The sequence below is a fragment of the Oryctolagus cuniculus genome, chromosome 3 (assembly GCF_051225735.1).
Source record: "Oryctolagus cuniculus isolate XC-2025 breed Fujian yellow rabbit chromosome 3, ASM5122573v1, whole genome shotgun sequence".
Taxonomy (NCBI): Eukaryota; Metazoa; Chordata; class Mammalia; order Lagomorpha; family Leporidae; genus Oryctolagus; species Oryctolagus cuniculus.
Genome location: NC_142869.1, coordinates 152,039,296 through 152,063,427, shown reverse-complemented (window position 1 = coordinate 152,063,427; position 24,132 = coordinate 152,039,296). Strand labels below are relative to the sequence as shown.

At 42.4% G+C, this 24,132-nt stretch overlaps 1 protein-coding gene across 2 annotated transcripts in view; it reads right to left on the bottom strand.

Annotated features, from left to right (window-relative positions):
• Nucleotides 1-3,400: 3,400 nt before the first annotated feature.
• The window catches only part of MET (MET proto-oncogene, receptor tyrosine kinase), a 134,644-nt gene continuing 113,912 nt past the window's right edge, over nucleotides 3,401-24,132 (bottom strand). The window contains 5 exon segments of one of the 2 annotated variants that reach the window (NM_001171040.1): nucleotides 3,401-5,995; nucleotides 6,101-6,237; nucleotides 16,051-16,216; nucleotides 17,416-17,525; nucleotides 21,733-21,914. In NM_001171040.1, coding sequence (NP_001164511.1) covers nucleotides 5,785-5,995; nucleotides 6,101-6,237; nucleotides 16,051-16,216; nucleotides 17,416-17,525; nucleotides 21,733-21,914 — 806 coding nt within the window. In that variant the 3' untranslated portion in view covers nucleotides 3,401-5,784. 2 annotated transcript variants of the gene reach the window in all.

The following is a 24,132-nucleotide window of genomic DNA, read 5'->3' as shown; positions in this document are numbered from 1 at the left end:
CCACGAAGACGGGGAGCGACATATATATTTTAATTGATAACAAGGAAAACACATTAATCAGAGTAACTCAGAAACATCCACTGGAGAAAAGGGAGCGGACAGACTCCTTCTATGTGATTGTCAGACATGTGGATTTGCTTTGACTCCAACACAGCATTAGTTGGATAGCAATGTACAAATGATGGGGTCTTTTGCATTTTTTCTTTCCCTCCCTTCTTTCTTTTCCCTTCCTTCCTTTCCCTCCCTCCCTTCCTTTTCTTCCTCCCTCCCTCCCTCCCTCTCCCCCCGCCTCTCTCTTTCTCTCTTAATCAAAGAGATACTCTTGTGATTTTCTTGGATTTCTGCTCCAGGTCACACAGTAAGTCAAGAGTAGTTATAAACCTCTCAGCATTGTGATCAATACGTTTGGCTGATGTAATCGAGACCTCTGGTGTAATTTACTGCAAAGGACAGTTTGGGCAAGGCTCTATTTTATTACCTTCCATTCACCAACTGAAATATTTCATTAGTTTATGACTGACACTCTTTCTAGTGTTGTGATAGATAGGGAATTGAGACAGTCCTGAAGAAAGTATCAAGCATGAAGCAGAAAAAGCAGCAAGAAGCATTTCTTCCCTTGGGGAATAATGTCTGCATACCCATCTATGTCCTGAAACTGTCTATGGTGCCACAAAAATGAGTTGTGTGTATTTGGTCATCTGGATAGAAGAGACTGTCCATGAAGCATTCCTTATCTTTCAAACACATCATAAAACTAAAACAATCTTGTACTTATTCTACTTTTCCTCAAATTGAATAATCATTAAGTAAAGCATCATAAAACTCTCTAGACATGATACTAAGAAAGCGACCCTTATCATTGCATCTTCACACAACATCCTGCAATTTAGTTTGCTCTCTTCCCTGTGTGCTGTGTATTACAGGCCTGAAGGTTAACCAAGAACAAAGGAAACCACTTGTTGCAGAAGCGATCCAAGGAACAGCAGGGAGTTCAGAGAAAGGGACAGAGGTATCCTTCAGGTATCTTGCACTCAGGGGCAGGGTGCCTCTGTCTTGTCACTCTTCTCATCTCCCACTCTATCTTATCCAAGCTCAAGGCTGAAGAAGAATCATAGCTGTGTACTGCATAATCCAAGTATGAGGTGAAGAGTAGGGTAAGGATTTGAGTTGAGACATCTGTAAAGGCCTAATTTCTCTTTCAGCCAATCACAAGCTACCTTTATTTACATGGGCTTTTACTGCCCAAGGTGAAGATAAGAATATCACAATCACTAAGTAACCAGGCTGTGCCAGGAGCCTTCACACACTTGTGTTTAGTCATGAAATAACTTTGAGGTAAGCAGGAATGCCTACGTAACAAGTGAGGAAACAGGATTAGAGTTCAGTGTGTTGCCCACACTGAGTCAAGGCTTGGTCTATTTGCCCAAGAGCCTATATTTTTCTTTTTCTCTTCGTTTACAAAGATTTATTTAATTATTTGAAAGGCAAAATTAAAGAAGAGAGTGAGAGACAGAGATCTTCCATCTGCTGGTTCAGTTCCCAAATGGCTACAATGGCTGGGCCAGGCTGAAACCAGGAGCCAAGAACTCCATCCCAGTATCCCACATGGAGGCAGGAACATCAGCAGGGAGCTGGATCGGAGTGGAGCAGCTGGGACTTGGACTAGTGTCCATATGGGACGCTGTTGTTGCAGGTGGTAGCTTTACCCACTATGCCGCAACACTGGCCAATGCAGAGCTGTAATGTCTGACATTTTACAGATCTAAGGAATGTATTGTTCTAATATTCACTAAGTATATAAGTTTTTGGTCTCCTCTATTAAATTCCTTGGGACAGGAGGGACTGTTTATTTTTATATCCCCATTACCTGACAGTATTCCTGACAAAGGTGCTTAATGAATATTTGTTGACTCAAAGAAAAAACAACGTAAATCAGGGGCTGGCATTGTGGCAATGTAGGCAACCCATATGGGTGCTGATTTAAAGTCCCAGTTGCTCCACTTCCAATCCAGTTCCCTGCTAATGCACCTGGGAAAGCAGCTGAAGATGGCCCGGGTACTTGGGCCTCTGCACCCACACAGGAGACCTGGATGAAAGCTGCTGACTCCTGGTTTTGGCCTGGCCTGGCTTTGTCTGTTGCAGCCATTTGGGGAGTAAACTAGCAGATGGAAGATACCGGTCTCTCCCTAATTCTATATAATTCTGCCTTTCAAATAAATATATCTTTGAAAAAATACAAGTCAATTTCCTATATAATGCCAACTTGTTTCCTGAACTAAACTGTTAGATTAACAATATGAGATGTTAGCACTCAGACATCTGATACATTTTTATAGGTTTCTCTTCTTCATGCTAAAGGATGAAATCTGCCATAATAGGTCAAGGAATAAAAATGTAAGTAGTGTCTACAGCAATTACAGAATGAAAAATTCTGTGGTAATTAAGAATTCAGAGCATCACACAAAGCTTTGCCAAGAGCTAAGTCCTTCTATCCCAACCCATGTCAGTGCTCACCAAACACGAGAGCTACACAGGCAATACTTGTCTCTGAGGTGGTTTAAAGAGATTGAGTGAGGATAAGAAAATGTTGTTTCAGTTCAGCAATTATTTGAGGCTTTACTAAGTGCCAGATATTAGGGATTTCAATACGACAGGTTCTTATCCTTATGGGGCACACCGTCTGACTGAACTTCCTGTGGAAATGCATCGTGTGGCTTAGAGGAAGTCTGGCTACGTACAGGGGTTGGGTTTTTTCTCAGGAAAGAATAAACCCCTGCTGTATTTATTAGACATCGGTTTAATCTTGGGTTCTTTTAAAAATCACATTTCTTCAAAGTGCTACACCATTCCTATATGACTGAGCATCACCTTTGAATTATTTTACCATGACACACACACACACGGAGATAACCTGAAGGTTTTCTGCCAACTGGGAGCTCCTGAAAGATGGGTAGCTGGGCAGGTTAAAAGGGTAGTTTTGAGGGGGCAAGAAAGCCAATCTCTGACCTCTCCAACTGCCATCTCAGTATGTGTCTCTGCCAAGCATGGGATAGCAGGTCCCTGGTTATATATACTGGCCCAAAGACACACCTTGTGTCCATACACAGGTACCAGAGAACAGGATGCTAACATAGGAACCAGGTGATGTGGAAGTTGAAAGATTGTCAGAAGAATGCAGGTAATTTGAAACCTAAGTGCAAATCACCCTTAGAAAGAGAGTGGCTTCCTAAGATTCAAGGATTCAGGTATTATTAACCATTGCCTATGCCTTGTGTTGACTAAAGCTCTCAGAAATGGAGAAGCTTGATAGATCCAGGAGAAATCTGTCGTTGGCTTACTCTGTCATTATGTAAATGATGTAGGTAATGAAGTATGACTAGCAATAACAAACTCTCAGTACACAAGATGTTACATTACTTTATTTTAATCATAAGATTTATCAGGACAACAACTATTAACAATACAAAGTACCATTCAGCTCAACTGCAAGTATAGGCAGTGACAAACATCTAGTTCGGAAGAGTCACTTACTTCCAAGATCTGTCCAAACACATTAACCTAAGGACAAGTTGATAAATAGCAAACATGATTTTCACATTGCAGTTTTCTCAAGCAAGTATGTACAGGGTGCAGTTCCACTGGTGGGTGGCTTCCACAAGTTCTTTTGGCTCCTGGTGCATCCATGCTCTCCACCTTGGGAGAGATACTTCTTTCTGCAGAGCGGATTTCCCTATGTTGACATCCAACGTTTACAATGCCCTGTGCATGAGCATGATTCTTTACATTTATGAAATAGTAACATCAGAAGTGAAATATCTCTGCAGTATAACTCCTTGTGTCTTCCCACCATTGTCAAAGAACTTTTGGTTGCAATCATTTTCCTGCAACAACAGCCAAACTCAACTATTGGGTTTCAGCATAACACACCCTCTTTGTAGCTTGCTATGTTAACCCTTGGCTTCAAGTCCTGGTGATGTAATAAGGGTGGGGTGTACTGGCAATCAGTACATTTCCTTATCACTATTTACAGCCATTGAAAACCATGAGATTATTAATCTGAGTCTGACATACCTTCTCTGAAATGTTCACAGTGCAGTATTTTTGTGGCCTAGCAAAATTTTTCTTATATCATTAAAAATAAACATTTTTATAAAAATATAATACTTTCAATGTTTACATGGACAAAACCAGTTAGGAGTAACCTATGCCACATGCACTATACAGTAGTAAGCACAAAATTCCACAGGACAAAATGCCACAATAGTCTTGCTTAGAGTACATATTCATCCAGGTAAAATGGCTAGAATTTTCAATTATTTTTGTTTGTTTCTAAGATATGTTTTCCTTAAGACAAAACATGTCCTATTACAAAACGGGATGTCTTGTTTTCAATCTGTGAGGTGAGAAGCTGCCACCTGAGTAGGAGGCCAGGTATTTCTAGTCTATCCACTGTTTGCTTTACATAAGGAGTTTTGATGGGAGCCAATGAACCTCTTCCTTGGATGTATTTTGCTTTAAATACACGTGGAATTATCTTTGAAGATATTTATCACCACAAATGACTTGTTTTGAGTCATCATTTAAGAAATTACAAAACATCTAAATGTCCACATTCATTAGATCAGAACATGAGCTTTCTCAGTTGATTTTTTAAAAAAAGTTTATTTATTTATTTGAAAGGCAGAGCTACAGAAAGGCAGAGGCAGAGAGAGAGAGAGAGAGAGAGAGACAGAGATAGAGATAGAGACAGATACAGGGAGAAAGAGAGAGAGGGAGAGGGAGAGAGAGAATGAGAATATCTTCCATCTGCTAGTTCACTCCTCAGATGGCTGTAACAGCTGGAGCTGAGCTGAGCTGAGCTGATCTGAAGCCAGGAGTCAGGAGCTTCTTCTGGATCTCCTACGCAGGTGCAGGGGCCCAACGACTTGGGCCATCTTCTACTGCTTTCCCAAGCCACAGCAGGGAGCTGGATTGGAAGTGGAGCAGTGGGGTCTTGAACCAGCACCATATGGGATGCTGGCACTGCAGGTGGCGGCTCTACCCGCTATGCCACAGTGCCGGCCCCTCAAACAGTTGATTTCTAAATGACAACTAAGTAGTTCCCTGTGATTAGGCTATTTTATGAAGATATTCTTTATGACATCTATGTACAACATATAAATGTCCCCATGTCATGCTATTTTGAAACTCTGATGAAAGTCTTTGCCTCCAGATAGTCCTCCAACAAAAAGAATGTGTGTACAAAAGTTTAAAAGGGAATGTTTGCCTAATAGGCGAATGACAGCATCAGTAAGGAGAAATGCTAGTGACCGTACAGCAGGTAAAAGTTCTTGGAAATGAGGAAATTCTAAACGAGGTGTAGACTCCTGGGCTGCACAAGTGTCCTGAACATTACCACTTCTTCTGAATTTTCAGTGACCCAGGAGCCCTCGAATGCATAGTAGTTCCCCACAGAAAACCAGGTGGGCCTCTGATTTTTAAAACATTCAATTCAGAACTCAGGGGTTGGACTCCAGTGGGATAGGAGTGTGATCCTAACTACAGGGCTGCTGTTGGTCACTGGTCTGGCGGACCAAGCCTCTGGTTCTGATGCTCTGTCAGATGAGAAATCCTTATGGCCCAGAAATGCAAATGAGAATACAAAGTCCTCTCATGGTGCAATTTTGGCAAAATTCAAAAATCAAAAAGCTAAAAAACATTGGATGACCCTTCAAAGGCCAGGCAGTGAGAACTGTTGGAGAAAGTATGACTGTTGCTTGGATAGGACTGTGCGGTATCCAGGCATCACGTGTCCACTGTGCCATCCACGTTATCCTGCGATGACAGCAGAGAAGGATAGGGAGCCACACATTTCACGTTCACGTAAGTCGCATTCACGTGGACATAGTGCTCCCCAATGAAAGTAGAGAAGATCGTGGATATCCTGGAGACCAGTTCTGAGAAGGACGGGCGCATTTCGGCTTTCGGGTGCCAGCACTTTAGCATCACTTCGTACCTGTTTCGGAAGGAAATGCTGTGAGAGGTCCCCAAGGAGGCAAGCATGTCTGTGAGAGTCAAGACTATAAAAGGGACAGAGGATCCTGTCAGAATTCCTACTTACAAGGCATCTGGGCAGTATTCGGGTTGCAGGAGTCTCCTGCCTTGCAGCAGGTACACGGTTATGTCAAAGGTGTTCACATCAGGGTAAGGTGGGGCTCCTCTTGTCATCAGCTCCCACAGGAGCACGCCGAAGGACCACTAGTCAAATGAGGAAGAGGAGAATCCAGATGAGAGAAGTGTGTGACCACTCAAATCCAAATGGAGATCAGCAGGGCTGGTAATGAAAGCTGGCTTAACATACTCAATACGACTGCTGTTTGAGACAGAAGTTTCCTTAAGGGCGATTATTAAGCTGTAGCTTTCAGGGATAATTGGATTGGATAAGGTTAGATGATAAATAAATGTAAAGTTTTCAAAAAGAACAGCTGGATGTACATGACGGTTAGGATTTCCTTGAGTTAGTATAGTTTCCAACTTTCCCCTTGTATGATCAAAGCACTGACACACTTCTCTCCTTTTCTCTTCCCATAGCTTTACTACATTCTTAGATTGGTAGTAGTAGAAGATAAAGGACACCTTCCAGAATTTAAATATGTGAGATTCCAAAGTGAATGTAAACGCTCTTTAAGAAATGTAACCCTATCTAATCTAAATGTTGTTAACAGAGAAGATCTAAATCAGTGTTAGTAAAAACCATAAATAATAAAACTGCTGCACAACAAGGCCCCTATTGAACACTAATTTCAGCAGAACCGTGATTTGGAAATGTTGAAGTCCTAGATTAATATAAACCAGCTGCATGAGCACTTGATAGCAAGACCACAAGGACACGGAGAGGTTACGTGACTTGCTAGACATTCGTTAATACATCTGAATTCACACTGGGACAAACATTTAACAGTTCTTGACCCTTGGGTCTTGCTGGGTTTACTGAACTTCACTAAATATGCATTTTCTTGATCTCAAGCATTCTACTCAGAATGGATGAGACAGAAATATTATCTCTCCCTGGACACATGCCAAGGTGAGACTGACACAAGGAGAGTAAGCCAGCATGTGCTGGTGCCCCTGTGCAGAGGACCCAGGAAGTCAGTTCCTGCTTGGCAACACTCTCAGGCTACTCCAAGGCAAAGAAGTACATGGGGGAAGAGATGAAGCCTGCCCCTCCCCCCAAAAAAAAGAGAAAGAAAGAAAAGGAAGCTTGGAGAAGAGAATCCACACTAGACAGGTGGAACAGGAAATTATAACATTAAGAGGCAAGGGTAGTGTAATACTCTGCAAGGACAATAAACTGTGACCGAAAGAAAGAAGCTAGGTAGAGATGGGAGTTGCTGATACAAATTTCTGCTAATGGCTCTTTCCTTTTTGCCCAAGTGCAAGAACCCTTTAAGGCCTTGGACTGGCTTGATCCAATCACAGACCACAAAACCTTCCCCTCCACCCCCCGGGGGTGGGGGAGGGTGCTAGATAACTTTGCTATCTAATTCAGCCCTTCAAAGGCTGCCATAGCCTGAAAACCTTGTGATTCACTTGTCACTGGGTTAACCTTCAAAGCATTAAATTCTATCTAATGAGTATTTATTGAACTTTGATCATGTACAATTAGGTTACTGCCCAAGTTACTGAACAGGTCCAGGGCTGCTTGAACAAGTGTAAGAGTATCGTGCAGGGGCTGGCGCTGTGGCATAGTGGGTAATGCCACCACCTGCAGTACTGGCATCCCATATGAGTACTGGCTCAAGTCCCAGCTGCTCTACTTCCTATCCAGTTCTCTGCTATGGTCTGGGAAAACAGAAGAAGATAGCCCAAGTCTTTGGGCCCTTGTACCTTCATGGGAGATCAAGAAAAAACTCTTGGCTTTTGATTGGCGCAGCTCCAGCGGTTGTGGCCATCTGGGGAGTGAACCAGCACATGGAAGACCTCTCTCTCTCTGCCTCTGCCTCTCTGTAACTCTTTCAAATAAATAAATAAATTTTTTTAAAAAAGAGTATTGTGGGGCTGGTACTATGGCGCAGTGGGTTAACACCCTGGCCTGAGGCGCCGGCATCCCATGTGAGTGCCGGTTCTAGTCCCGGCTGCGCCACTTCTGATCCAGCTCTCTGCTCTGGCCTGGGATAGCAGTAGAGGATGGGAGACCCGGAGGAAGCTTCTGGCTCCTGGCTTCGGATCGGCGCAGCTCTGGCCATTGCAGCCATCTGGGGAGTGAACCAGCGGATCGAAGACCTTTCTCCCTGTCTCTACCTCTCTCTGTAACGCTGAACTCTTTCAAATAAATAAAATAAATCTTAAAAAAAGAGTATTGTGCAGAAAGATGTTACACAGATCAGTAAGATAGTGACTGTGACACAGGGAAAAGTCAAAGAGAAAACAGTGAGGTGCTGAGAAAGGCTTCAGGAAGAGTGACAAGAAGGCGGGTCTTGGAGGAGCAGGGGAATGTGTTTTCTGGGCACGTGGAACATGCAGACAGAGTGCTCCAGATGGAGGAAGTGACCCCAAGGGCAAGAGGACACATGTGTTTTTTTTTTTTTTTTTTTTTGACAGGCAGAGTGGACAGTGAGAGAGAGAGACAGAGAGAGAAAGGTCTTCCTTTGCCGTTGGTTCACCCTCCAATGGCCGCCGCTGCAGCCGGCGCACCGCGCTGATCCGATGGCAGGAGCCAGGATCCAGGTGCTTTTCCTGGTCTCCCATGGGGTGCAGGGCCCAAGCACCTGGGCCATCCTCCACTGCACTCCCTGGCCATAGCAGAGAGCTGGCCTGGAAGAGGGGCAACCGGGACAGAATCCGGCGCCCCGACCGGGACTAGAACCCGGTGTGCCGGCGCCGCAAGGTGGAGGATTAGCCTATTGAGCCACGGCGCCGGCTCACATGTGTTTTTGTTGAACTGTGAGCACTACAGGTCCCACTGCATGAGGACTAGAGATAAAGTTGAAATATGTCTATGCGGTGGAGGTTTCTAAATGTTGCAGGTAGGTTAAACTGAAAGTGACGGGACTTGACTTTGTGCTCCTGGAGACTACATCTATAAATACTCTGTATGCAGGAGACAAAAGAACATGGTGATCCACAATACAGGGGCCACTTAGGAGGCCTCTGAATCAGAACAGTAACACATGCAGCACAGGAGCCTATGAGGTTATACTCCCGAATCAGGGAGGGAGAAGACTATCTGTCATATAACAAGGCATGCATGGGAGTCATACCCTTTAAAAATATTATCTTACTTCATCCTTATAACAACTCTGCAATGTAACTGGTTTCATAGATGTTTTAAAGATAGAGAAACCAAAGTTCTGAGAAGGCAGTGAAGTTCTGATTAAGTCTCTCTCACTGATAGCCTAGGCTACCCGTAAGTTTGGAGATGAACTCCTTAAACAAGAGGGAAGAGGTGAGAACATTTGCAAGGAGTTCTAAGATTGGGTAGTAACCAAGTCCCAGAGGAGAGCTGTGGGACTCCTGGCACTGGGTCGGGGGGAGGGAGGCTGTTTCTAAGAAAAACACTGTCCAGTCTGCATCCCAAACTCCCATAAAAGCGCTTGTGACTGACAGCACTGTGGGAGGAGGAGGCATGAAAGAGAATGACCCTGACCAGCAAGAGAGAAGCTGGGATATGTGTGGGGCTGAGGGGAAAGATGTGGGTACAGTGGGGGAGAGAGGCAGGTCGCTTTTACTTTCAAGGCAAGGGAGCTCTGTCATTCATGTGTATTGTGTGGCACTGGCCCGGTCATTTGGGATGTCTGAGCAATGAGCTCATCTGAAGACTCTCTGCCCATCTTTAGCCAAGGTGAGGACCAGAGCAGCAATGAGATGTCAGAGATGGTTGGAAAAAGCTGTACAAAGTGACAGAAGGGGTCACTGCCAAGATAAGTAAGGGGTGGAGACTAGAAAATGTAACATTCAAGAGTAGGTAAGTTGAGAAGATAAATACAAACCAGAATTGATAAAAGAGAAAAAAGGATTATTGATAAAACCTCATCAACTGGTAAACTGATTAAATTTTCAATGAAATTAAAAACACTTGCTCTTGTAAAGACATTAGAAAAAGAAATGAAAAGACAATCCACAGAGTAGAAAATGTATTTGCAAAACCATGTATCTGATAATACATATATGTGTCTAGAATGCATTAAAAAACCCTAAAAACTCAATAGTAATAATACTAAAGTCTGGAGGTGGGTGTTTGGTATGGGTGCTATGATGTCAATTGATACGCATGCATCCCATCTCAGAGTGTCTGGGTTGGAGTCCCAGCTTCACATCTGACTCCAGCTTCCTGCTAATGCAGACCCTGAGAGGTAGCACAGGTGATGGCTCAAGTAGTTACGTCCTTGCCACCCACATGGGAAACCCTGATGGAGTTCAAGGCTCCTGGCTTCAGATTGGCTGGGCTCAAGCTACTGCAGGCATTTGGGCAGGTATAAGTAGATGAATGAGTTCTGTCTGTTTTTCTCTCTGCCTTTCAAATATAATCAAACACATAACAATTTAAAAAGCCTGAAAATCAATTCTGAAACCTAAAAAAAATAGGCAAACAACCTGAGTAGACACTTCACTGAAGGAGACACAGAGATGGCAAACAAGCACATGAAAAGGTGCTCAATGTCATTAATCATTAGAGAAACAAAGACTAAGAAGAAAATAAGATATCACTACAACCTAATAGAAGGGCAAAACCCTTGAAAACTGACCATAACAAGTGCTGATGAGGATCCTCAACAACTAGAACGCGTATGGATTGTTAGTAGGGATATAAAATGATAGAGAGATTTTGGAAAAGAGGGCAATTTCTGATAAAGGTGAACATACACATATTTTAGCGTCTTAATTCTAGGTATTTAACAAAACCAAAATAAAAATTATTTTGATCTACAAACTTTTAAGCAAATGTCACAGCATTTATAGTTATATATAATTAATTGCCTAAAATCACCAAGACCTCAAATGTCCTTCAACTGGTGAACGGATATATAAAATGTGGTCCAGCAGTACAATGGACTACTACTCAGAAATAAAAGGAAAGAGCCATTCAACTGTGGAAAACAGTATGAAGTTTCCTTAAAATATTTAAAATATAAATCATGCCCCAGCAATCCTACTTCTGGGTATTTATCCAAAAGAACTGGAAACATGATCTCAAAGGAATCTTCATATCCATGTTCATTTCAGCACTACTCACAATAGCCACGAAGTGAAAGAACCCTAAATATCCACTGACAGGCAAATAAATAAAGAAAATGTGGTACATACATACAATGATATATTATTTAGAATTTAAAAAAAGAAAGCTTTGTCATATGCTTCAACATGGGTACACCTTGAGAACATTAAACTAAGTGATACAAATCAGCCACAGGAAGGCTGTGTGATTCTACCTAGGTTGGATACCTAAAGTAGTCAAACTTGAGAAAGGACTGATACATTAATAATACCAATACAACATAGGCCGGCGCCGCGGCTCACTAGGCTAATCCTCCACCTAGCGGCGCCGGCACACCGGGTTCTAGTCCCGGTCGGGGCGCCGGATTCTGTCCCGGTTGCCCCTCTTCCAGGCCAGCCCTCTGCTGTGGCCCGGGAGTGCAGGGAGTGCAGTGGAGGATGGCCCAGGTGCTTGGGCCCTGCACCCCATGGGAGACCAGGAAAAGCACCTGGCTCCTGGCTCCTGCCATCGGATCAGCGCGGTGCGCCGGCCGCATCACGCTGGCCGCGGCGGCCATTGGAGGGTGAACCAACGGCAAAGGAAGACCTTTCTCTCTGTCTCTCTCTCTCTCACTGTCCACTCTGCCTGTCAAAAAAAAAAAAAATAATACCAATACAACATAGACAACTCTCAAAACATTAAGTGAAAAGACACAAGCTCAAAAGGTAACTGTATGATTTCATTTACATAATGTTCTCAAAAAAATAAAACTATAGAGGCAGAAAACATCAGAGATTTGCAGATCCTGGGGACAGGGAGAGGTGATGACAAAGGACACAAGGCAAGGTTCTGAGATGAAGGAACTCTTCTCTGTCCTGATGGTGGTTGTTACATAATGCATGCTTTTGTCAATACTTGAAGGAGGATACACTGAAAAGACAGTAAGGCAAATTGTACAATGGTGATGCCATCATCAGAAATCAGGAAATGAGACATGCCAACATGGCAGGAAAGAATCTGATTCTGAGCATGGTAAGTTTGTGCTGCTGCTGACACACAGGTAGAGAGGGGCAGAGTTGTTTGTCGCTGGAATGCTTGCAGTTATTGAGGGAGGCTGACCCTGGAAGCCAAGACTCATAAGGAACAGCTACACCAAGCAGGTGAGAGAAACAGAAGCAGCACCAAGGATAAAGAAAACACAGTGAGAGCAGGAGACAAAGCAGATGGCGCAGTGTCCAGGAAGACAAAGGAAGAGGAAATTTCAAGAAGGAAGGGGTGGTGGATACAGAAAATGCTTCAGAAAGATGAGGCAGGATGAGGGCTGAGAAAAGCTGGCTGGACTGAACTTTTGAGAAGTCAGTGCAGACCAAGGAAAGAGCTTGCACTCAGCATGAAACATAGTATGAGAAATTTCAAGTGTAGAAATACTCCAATTTTATCTGACTTAAAGAGTATTGGGACTGTAGCTGAACTTCATCCAGCATTGGCTAGAATGAGAAACTATCTATAAGCAGGCAAGTTTTGGCTTGTAGATCCTCAACATCCATACAGCTTAGGGCATGCTTTTGGAAATGTGCCATGTAAACTGCCAAAAGACTGTGATGTTCTCAAAGTGAATCTCTGTGCAGATTTATCCATGCAACAAGTAACCATTTGCCAAAGCAGCACTGTGTACAGATTACTCAGGTTCGGCCTTTAAAAAGTAAGACACAGTGTCTTTCGACAACAGGGAGACTGAAATAGCATCATCACATCTACAGAAGTGTGTATAAGTTTCCAGTCAAGATTCTGAGTGACTGTTGCTATGTGAGAAGTGCTGACCGTGGTGCCATGTGTGTGTGTGGTAGCAGGGTGTGTGTGGGGGTTGTCAAAATGTTCAGAATCCAACTCTTACCTTGAACATGCAAAATTTCATCAGATACTTTTTAACAGCTTTGCTGATGTATAACTTACAGATTATAAAAGGTGCCAATTTTAAGTTTAAAGTTGATATGTTTACTAAGTTTATTTAGTTGTACAGCTACTACCACAATCAATTTAACACTTCAGAAAGTTCCCTTATACCCATTTATAGTCAGTCCTCACTCCCATTGTCAGCCCCAGCTAACTATCAATGTATGTTCTCTCTAGAGTTTGAGCTCTTGCTAGAAATTTCCTGTAATAAGAATCATCCAACATAAATCTTTTGCGTCTGCCTTCTTGCCCCTAACAATGTTTCTGCCACATGTTGTAGCATGCATCAGTAGTTCCTTCATACTGCTGAATGGCAGTATTCCACTGTATAGATATACCACATTTTATTTGTCCACTTACCAGTTGATGGATGTTAGGATTGCTCCCAGTTTTTGGCTGTTAAGACAAACACTACTGTGATCACTCATGTACATGTCTTCATATGAGCACATGTTTTCATTCCATGTCTTTATTATTATATTATTATTATTCATAAGTATCTTTGGTAAAATGTCTATTCAAATATTTTGCCTGTTTAAAAAAACTAGAGTATTTTGCCTTCTTACTATTGCATTGTTAAGAACTGGATCAGGTTCTGGATGGCAGACTAACAGGGAACCTTTCAGGATCAGAACCCCAGACACTCAGCTCCACTGTGTACTATCAGTTTCTCTTATCAATCTTTCACATGTGGAAGTTGCATTCTTCCACAATAACCTGTGACACACTTATCTAGTCACCTCAATTTATTCTGTAATATTCCCTTCACAGGAATGGAAAGTCGACTTTCCCTTGAAGACTACAATTTGTTTAAAACTCTTACGAACATGGCCTCACTGTTCGCTTTGGCTGACTCACAGGGAGGAGTATGATGACTTCTTGCTTCCCAATCCAATATAGCATTCAGATCCCTATCTCATTATCTTTCAATAGCTGCCAACCCTGTATCTTTTCAAATCCACACCCTCCACCAACATTATTTTCTGCCTGCATTGTTTGCTGATATCATGGGCTTCCACTTTTTTCTTTCCCAGGTGTCAATCTTTGTGTACTTCTAGATTCACAGTCTTCTTGACTTGCTGCATATGAACAGTCTACGTGTACTCCCCAACCCATTGCATGCCCAGACTCCTCAGCACATCTAGACTGAATGATGTTTGTCACTCTTTCGATGCGCTCAGGAGAAACCGACACTGCTGATCATACCAGAAACTTTCTCTTCCTCTAGCTTTCATGGCAGTCCCTTCTCCTGGGCCGTCTACCTCTTTGTTCTCTTTCACTTCACATCTGTAGGTCCTCCTGAATAATTACTTTCAAACTCTCAAACACATATCCCTAGATTTGACCTCTGTTATGGACTGAACTGTGTCCCCTGGAAATTCATACGCTGAAATCCCAATCCCCAGTATGATGGTGTCTGGAAATGGAGCCTTTGAGAGGTAATAATGTTTAGATGAGGCCGTAAGGGTGGGCTCTCATGAAGGAATTAACACCCCTGTAAGAGCTTCTCTTGCTCTTCAGCCATGTGAAAAGCCCTCAGAGAGAAGGTGATGATTTGTAAGGAAGAGAAACTTCACTGGAGAAGGTAACAATCTATAAACCAGAAAGAGAGTCCAACAACCATGCTGGCGCCTGATCTTGGACTTCTTGCCTCCAGAACTGTTAGATTTCTGCTATGAAAGTCATCTCGTGTATGGTATTTTATCATGGCCGCCCTAGCTAAGAGAACCTTTTCTACAAGCTACAGATCCAAATTTCAAGTGCCTGATTGACCTCTCTGCCTGCACATCCTTCTCCCAAGTCAAACCCATCTTATTCAAGGACCTAAGTGTTTTTTTCTCCTGCTCCAGCTTTTTGCTCCTGGTCGTCACATATTTGTTACTGCACCAGCATACAGCTTTGCTCATCTTTGACTTTAATCAATTCTTGCGGAATACCGCGGATAATACCTCTGAGATGCCCCCTTCATCAATTCCTTTCCACTCCTACAGTTTCTACATTATTTCAAGTTCTACCTCTCCGTCGTTCTGCCTCTATTCCTCTCACATCGTCTCTCAGAAGGAAGAGGACTGCAATCTAATCTTGTTAGATGTTTATGTTTCCCCATGGCCAGAGAATAAATTCCAGGTGTGCTGGTTTGGTTTTCAAGGACCTCTATGATCTAGAATAAATCTATTTTTCTCAACTTATTCTGCTAACTCCCTCTGTGCTCTCCCTGCTTGCCCAATAACCAATAAGCACTGCTTCTTTAAAATTTAGAGATGCTTGTACCCTCCAGACCCTTGGCCTCACCTGGATTGGTATTTCCATTTGATCAGTTGCCCAACTTCAAACCTTTTTTCCCTTCAGGCTCATTTTAAGCACCACCTCCTGCATAAGGTAATAAGGGCAATGCAGTGGAGCTGGTGAGTGTGTCTCCCATCCTCAGTGCTCAGGTACATGCCTGAAGTTTGCCTGTGAGAGGAGGATGGTCTTTGCAGATAAAGGAGGCCACTTTTCCAGGCAGGTGCAAGGATCATGCTCTCACTGCCAGACCTGCCTTAGCTGCAGCTTCCAGATCCAAGGTGGAATTCTTGCTGCCCTTGGGCTATGAGAAGTAGGGCGAATCCCAGTCCACTGTGTGTCAAAATCACTGATAGCCTCCTGGATGACAGGGGTCATTCATGGTTCCCCTTTGAGCTTTCTAAGGAGCCAGCATGGTACCCTACTCAATAAATGGATTTTAATAAAAGAGTAAATTTATGGAAATATCCTAGGGGTATCCAGCAGACAACCAACATCAGTTTTACACATGAAGATAACTGGAATTGGCTGGAAATTAGGACTTTTTTTTTTTTTTTTTTAAATTGAGATGCCATAAAATTATAAAGAAAGGTGGGTATAAAAGTAAAAGAGGAGAAAGTCAGGGATGATTGGTACATTACCACATCAGATTTGGTTGTAAACTTCTGAGTTTGCAGACTTTCTAAAGCCATCCACTTCACTGGCAGTTTTGCACCTGTTTTGTTGTGTACACTATAGTATTCTTTATCATACATATCTCGGGCAAGACCAAAATCAGCAACTTTGACAGTGAATTTTTCATCCAACCTACAGAATGGACAAAAAAATTATTCCTGGTGGCTGAAACAGAATTATTTACAGCAATGCTGAATATCTACAGAGTAGAGCAAGTGACGTTGGTATCTGAAATCCATAACTCCTGAGCAGGAGTGCCTCATCTGGCCTCTATTGACCTAGCATTAAATTATAATGGAATTCTTCAATAAAGATGCTTGACATTTCCATTATGAATTCAACAGGCTGAGAACTCATGAATGTTAAACGTAAGAAACTCCACTATGCTTTAATGTAGAATTAGAGAAGCAGTAAAACTGCCTCTTCTCCCAGTTTTCCTTGGTTGTCAAACAGAATCTACCAATTGACTCCCCAAAGGAATCACATATCTTCACCTGTCAACTTATTAGCAATACTCAGTTTTATGGGAAACATGGAGGGTACTTTTTCATTCTCAGGCTAAGTTAGTATATTAAATTCATATAGCTCACCACTGAGGTAATAGAAAAAAAGGATACACAGTAAAACATCTAAGAAAAACAGCAAAGTTTAGTAAAAAAAAAAAAATCAATTTCCGCTGTGTGAGGCTGCATATCCTTTGTTTAAGCTGGCTTTTATGTTGTTACATCGACCAAAACCAAGGTAGGAAATTAATAGCACAGCTCTTTCATTCACACATACCATAAGTCATGAATCAGGGCTGCGCAGGGGAAAAAGCACTGAATCAATTACTAACTGTTGACTGTTGTGTTATCCAGCCAGGCAGCCAGACACAAATAAAGTTCTTTGTATATTCATTCCCAAATACCATTTTTGGTAGGGCTTCTGCAGGCTGACTTCAAGTCCACTCTTGGGAAGTTACACTATATTGGTATCTGTGTTACCACTCCTCTCCTTTTCACTGTAAAATGCTGAAGATCAAATTCTCCCTAGCAAACACTAATGTGGCATGAAACCACAACACTGGGGGCTACTGGTGGGAAGGGCTGTGGGTAGCAAAACATACAACAGCTGTGTAAGACCCCCTATGGAGCAACCCTTTTAAATTCTTTGTCTGATAAAGCATGAAAGCCCCGCCCACATCCCCAAGGCTTACACATCCATTTAAAACTTTAATGGAACCAAAGGAGGTTTGCATAAAGGAGAAAACATCTGCCCTAGCATTCAACAGCTGGGGACAGACTCCTCCTTGTCACTTAAGGTGGACACATGGCACAGAGACTACTACTTACATACAGTTTCTTGCAGCCAAGTCTCTGTGGACAAACTTTTTGCTTGCAAGGTATTTCATGCCTTTTGCTACTTGAAGACCAAAGCCAATAAGATCTTTTACAGTTGGGTTCTGAAATCAAAGACAGTCGGAAAAGCATAAGCTAAGCATCTACTATCATAATTTGGATCTCAGAATTTTGAAATGTTTGTAAGAATTACAATATTGTCTCAAATAACAGTTTGTGCCAGTTGATAGCAACAACATTTTTGAAGTATGTATTGTATACAAAGTTTTTGTAAATGACGGCTTATCTTTAGACACTTCTGTAATGCATGTGTGACAGGTTCTGCTTTTCAGATAGGAAGGTGGAGAGGCTTAAAAATGTAGGTTTTATGATTCTTTGGTTATGATGAGGGCAATCCATCATGACACTTTCCAAGGGGCTTGGGTACATGACATAATGCAGGCCACACAGAGGAGCACTGAGAACAGTCAGGAGCAAGGGGAAAAACAGGGCGAGAGATTACTGCAGTTTCCACCAGGAAGGCCCGTGAGCCTGGGCAAGCAGGTTCGGGATCGGCTATTCTGAATAATTTCCGCAGGCCCTGTGATGGAAAGGCTGTTCTTGGTTGCTGGTGACGTCTGACCATGGGATGGGTAAGTAGTGGGTAGCAACTGGAGTGGGAATGGCCCATCTAGCAGGTGGCAGGGAGAAAGGTTCTGGATTGGTTGGTTTGCATATAAACGCAAGCTATTGAATACCTCCAGGACTTAGCTAGCCTCGGGAGGGGCAGTCCCTCCAGCATCAGAGACCTCAGGTATCAAAGCATCAGATACACAGTAAAGATAGCAGGCTCAGAGAGAAATAAATCACCCCAAGCCACCCAGATGTAGTAGAATCATGATTTTAACCTAAGTCTGTTAGTTCCAAAGGCTACATGGTTGTGAGATCTATCACATCAGAAGACCTCCCGCAGGTACTGATGCACGTGCTCACTCCTGGGGAAGTCTTGCACAGTACAGAAAACACGAGATCCCACTCTCCACAAACCCCATTCTGGAAACTGGCTGGACTCAGGACTGCCTGTAGGAACGTAAGAACTGTATCTGAAATTACACGGTGTCCCTGTGGCTGACAACCCAGACCAGGGTCTGAGCCTGAGGAAGGAGTAGCTCTTTCTTCTTCAGCAGCCACTATGCAAGGCAGCCAGGGGGAACTCAGCCCTAAGGGGTGCACTGCCCAAGCACACAGCATGTGGTTAGGTCAGTGCCTGGTGCTTTAGGCTTCTCTGGAAGACCTCTCTGTCAGTGGTTGTCACCTGTACTTCCTGCCTGGGTAGTAAAAGGCTGTGGTGCTATTCTGTACTGGGTAACAGGAAAACTACCAAGCTTGAACTGGAGAAACTACTGGAGCAGGTTGCACATCTAGCACTCCTGACTCTTCAGGACAAGGGCAAGAGGGAAAGTGGGATCTATTAGGACAGCTTTGTAAGGTAAGGTCGCAGACTCACTGCCCCGGAATGTTCCATTGCTTTGGTTGATCATAAAATGTATCTTTCTTGTCCTTGAGCTTATTTTCTCTGAGAATCTGACCCCAAGTTTATAAAGTTGTTTTTGATCAGCAGTAAAGCTACTCCATGGATTCCCACAGAGACCAGGACTCTGAAGCCAAGAAGGAGGCCAGGGTATCTAGAGTTCTGTTCTGGGGACTCCTCCTTTCACCCTCCATGGCCCTGCCCTGGCCGATGCTTGCTCACCCTTTAGGTCCTGGCATCATCATCATGAAGAAAACTCCCACTTGCAAGAGACTAAGAACCTTTTTTGAAATAGTGAGCTCATTCATTCAACAAATGCTTAACAACAGCCCACATGCAGAATACTCTTTTAGAGGTTTGGAGCCACAGCAGAGAACAAAACACAAAGATTCTGACTCTCATGACTTTACATTGTGATGGGATGTGCATGTACACATAGGAGTATTTCAAAAATTTATGTAAAGTAGATTAAAAGACAAGTTTACTTTTGTGAAATTTTTTTTTTTTTTGCGAAAAGATTTATTTATTTGAAAGGCAGAGTTACAGAGAGGGAGACACACACACACACACAGATAGGTAAAAGAGAGAGAGAGAGAGAGAGAGAATGAGAATGAATCTTTCATCAGCTGCAACAGACAGGGCTGGGCAAGGCTGAAAGTAGGGGCCAGGAGGTCAGGAGCTTCTTCCAGGTCTCCCACATCAGTGGCAGTGGCCCAAGCACTTGGAACATCCTCTGCTGTTTTCCCAGGTGCATTAGTTGTAGCTGGATTTGAAGTGGAGCAGCTGAGACTTGAACCGGCATCCATGTGGGATGCCAGTGTTGCAGGCAGTGGCTACACATTGGCACCACAAAAAAGATTTGTTTTTCATCATATACACTGATCTTTTGGAAGGTCTCTCATATACAGAGGTTTCAAATTTTTTTGCTTCAAAATAAACTTATCTTTTAATTCCATTTTTCATGAACTCTTTGAAATTCCCTTGTATATATACCTAAATGGATAGCTATTACTTATTCGTTTATGGCCTAGTATAGCACTATTCAACAAAAATATAATGGAAGCCCCATATGAGTAGAAAATTTAAAATCTTCTGGTAGCCACATTTAAGAAAGTAAAAAGAAATAGGTGAAATTATTTTTCATAATTTATTTTTCAACTCAATGAATTCAAGTTATTATTCTTTCAACATATACCTAATATGAAATATGTTCATGAGATATGCTGCTTTATTTTATACCAATATATTCAACACAATAGCATACTCCAATTGCACTTCTCACATGTGCCTCATGGCCACAGGACTGGACAGCTCCAGCTGAGCATGTCTGATGCAGGTGAGTGTGCTGGAGGGAAGATAGGCAGGGAAGAGGAGACAGGCCAAAATGCATAGGATGGGGAAGGTCAGCTGCACTTGTCAACAGGCCGGGAAGGCTCTATTTTGAAGATGACATTAGGGAAAAGATTTGAAGGAGAAGAGGAAGTGAGATGTGTGGATATTTGGGGGAAGAGTGTTTCCAGGTAGACGGGGCAGCATGTACAAGGGTCCTGAGGTAGGACCGTACGGGATAAGTATGGGAAATAGTAATGAACTCATCTGTAACTAATTCTTCAATATATTGTAGAGTTAAAACTCCACCTACAGTGAGGTTTGCCCTGCCTCTATTTCTCCTGTGCTATGCTCAGTTTCTGGCATAGGAGGCACTCAACAATGACTAAATGTGTCTATCGGTCAGATGGTAGAGTTAGGCTGCTTGCAGAGCATATAATTACTGTCTTCCAGATATCACTGACTTCCCACTGGGATAGAAGGTTCTGAGATTTCTGAATGGTACCAACATTTTACGCATGCGTTTTGGCTACTAGTGTTTTTTTTTTTTTTTTTTTTTTTTTTTTTTTTTTTTATCTTTTATTTAATGAATATAAATTTCCAAAGTACGTCTCATGGGTTACAATGGCTTTCCCCCCCATACCGTCCCTCCCACCCACCACCCTCCCCTTTCCCACTCCCTCTCCCCTTCCATTCACATCAAGATTCATTTTCGATTATCTTAGTATACAGAAGATCAGCTTAGTATACCTTAAGTAAGGATTTCAACAGTTTGTTCCCACACAGAAACATAAAGTGAAAAATAATAGATGATTTTTTTTTAAATGATGATGAAATCAGATCAGACCTATTGTCATGTTTAATCCCAGTGAGAGTCAAGTTGGGAATTGATAGTTTCTTTTTTTTTTTTTTTTAACAGAAGATCAGTTTAGTGTACATTAAGTAAAGATTTCAATCGTTTGCACCCCCATAGAAACACAAAGTGAAATATACTGTTTGAGTACTCGTTATAGCATTAAGCCTCAGTGTACAGCACGTTAAGGACAGAGATCCTACATGAGGAGTAAGTGCACAGTGACTCCTGTTGTTGACTTTACAAATTGACACTCCTGTTTATGGCATCAGTAATCTCCCTATGCACCAGTCATGAGTTTCCAAGGCTATGGAAGCCCCTTGAGTTCTCCGACTCTTATCTTGTTTAGACAAGGTCATAGTCAAAGTGGAGGTTCTCTCCTCCCTTCAGAGAAAGGCACCTCCCTCTTTGAAGACCTGTTCTTTCCACTGGGATCTCACTCACAGAGATCTTTTTGCCAGAGTGTCTTGGCTTTCCATGCCTGAAATACTCTCATGGGCTTTTCAGCCAGATCCGAGTTTGGCTACTAGTGTTTTAAAAGGCTTAAACTAGGCATATTTTGAAAGGACAGCTGGTTTACAGCTGGTTCTATAGTTAGTCAGCTTGGTAACAGACTTACATGTGTCTCATTTCGAATGAAATTTCTGAGATCTCCATGTTTCATGTACGGTAGGACCACCAGTGGAGACCCTTCACTTCGAAGGCAGATTCCCAAGAGTGACAGGACATTGGGATGACTGAAGTCTTTCATGATGATCCCCTCAGTCAGGAACTGGGAAACTTCTCCTATATCAGTGATTCCTGAGAAATCCAGCAGAGGAGATATTAACTTCATGATGCAGCAACAGACAATTCATCACTTTAGACAGGAAGGGCAAGGAAATGGAAAATCATGGGTTACATCTTGTCCCGAAGCCTCAACCCAGGGTACTCTTTTTACAACACATTGGAGTGAATAATGTAGGACTAGAAAGGTGGGATACCTCTTCTCACCATTCGTAAGTCATAGATGACGCTCAAATAACAAAAAAGAAGGCTGACAAGGGAAAGCATAGCCAGTTTATTTACCTATAATTTTATGTGACATAGAAGTCTTCTGAAATGAAGACCCAAAGACTCAAGGGGAGAACTGAGTTTTTATGCTTAGATTCGATGGAGAGTGGACAGCAGTGTAGAAATGTGATTGGACAAAAAGTATAACCTAGTAACAGCCCAAGTGGGGGAAACCTGTCTATTAGGATTCTTCTCAGTCTCTGTGTGGCATTTTTTCCTGCTGGGTATGGGGCAGGACTCTCCCGGAATGAGGGCTTCCGATGTACTCGCAGACAGGGTAAGTCCGAGAGTTTCTTGATGTCCAATTCTTACATAGAAAGGCTAGAGGAAAATATCTGGGTCTTAGGGCTGTCTCTAGGGACAGGGGGTCTGGTGTCTATAACCTGCCTTGGGAAGGAGGAAATGGCCCATCTTGGAGGAGAAAGGAGAGCAGGAGAAAGAAAGGCAGTAAAACATCAAGAAGAGACCTTGCTTCTGAGGCTCTTCCAGGTCTTTTAGTTCAAAGTCCTCATCATGCCAAAGTGCCATACTTCTGAGCCCCAACAGTGTCACCCTATACCATGTCCTCAAGTCACCAGCTACCCCCAGTTTCCTAAGACAGCATCCAGCCTGTGTCATTCAGAACTGCAGGGTATCTCATATAGGAAAAAGGGCAGAGAAGCTGGCCATTCTATTTCTGTAGTGACTGTGCAGGGCAGTCATTTTTTGGTAAAGGGACAGATAGTAAATATTTTTTGGTTTTGTGGGCTGAGAAGTCTCTGTTGTAAATACTCAACTATGCTACTGAACCACAAAAGAAACCACAGTGAGTGGCTGTGCTTCATTTATGAAAAGAGGTGGCTCCTGTGCTAGCAAAACTTGATGAATCCCTTTATGGTACCTAAGTACCCATTTCTTGGTATGACAGTTTCTAACCATTTCTGGATAGAGATACCAAGGGCCTGAAACAAATTAGCATTCACGAGGAGTTTATAGCTTTTATTTTATTAATTTGTCTAGTATCTTTTTGGGGTGACAGTGTTGGTATTCTTTTATAAATGCAATGCATTCTTAGATCTGGAAGTCCACATGAATTAGAACACACATCAAGCACAGAGAAGGATTTCTGGGTATTATGATTGTTCTGAGTATAACTGGTAGGAGTGCTCTCTTAAAAGGCAAGTTATCTATCACAGCCAGTAGTTGGGTATCATATAGGCTGTCTCTTTAATTACATCATGGTCAAACTTCCAACCACATTAACCATACAGGTCGCTGCTCAGCACAGAGATTTATATAGAGAAAAGCTGAAATAGTGTGGCAATAATGTGTCTTGTAGGAAAAATGTCCATTAGTGCATTTAAGGCTTATTAATTTCAATGTAAATCTGTAGCATAACTGGTTAACATTTTTTCAGGCAGCTGCAAATTATAAGCAGTGAATTAAAAATGAGAGTAGAAAAAGTAAGCATAAAGGCAGAGCCAGGCACACTCCAGCATGTGATATACATTGGTTTGCATAGTACATTAATTTATGGCCATAATTATGACTCTGAGTCCTCCATAAAGACTTAGTTTATGTTTGGAAGAATTCTCTGTTTCTTCAACATTTCATCCTAGAAGGATTTTCCTAATAACAGCCAAAAATTTTAAGAAATGTTCCAGCATTAAAAGAGGGTAAGTTTCACTTACTTAGGAAGCTTGTTTATGTGGAGCCGTCTCATTCCACAAAAATGCGGATAAATGAGGTATTATCATACTTATGATTCTCCAATTTTCTGCCAGCATACTTTTCTCCTGTTTGTCTTATTACATTTTTATCTTTTTAATGGGAGTTGTGGTCAAAAAATAATTATTGCCATGTCTCTGGGTAAAATGAGTCATTACTACTGAATGTGCCAACATGCTTCCAATACTTTCCATAGATGTCACTTGCAAAACAATTATTATAAGACCAACACAGTTAAAACAGTTAAGTGATACTTGGT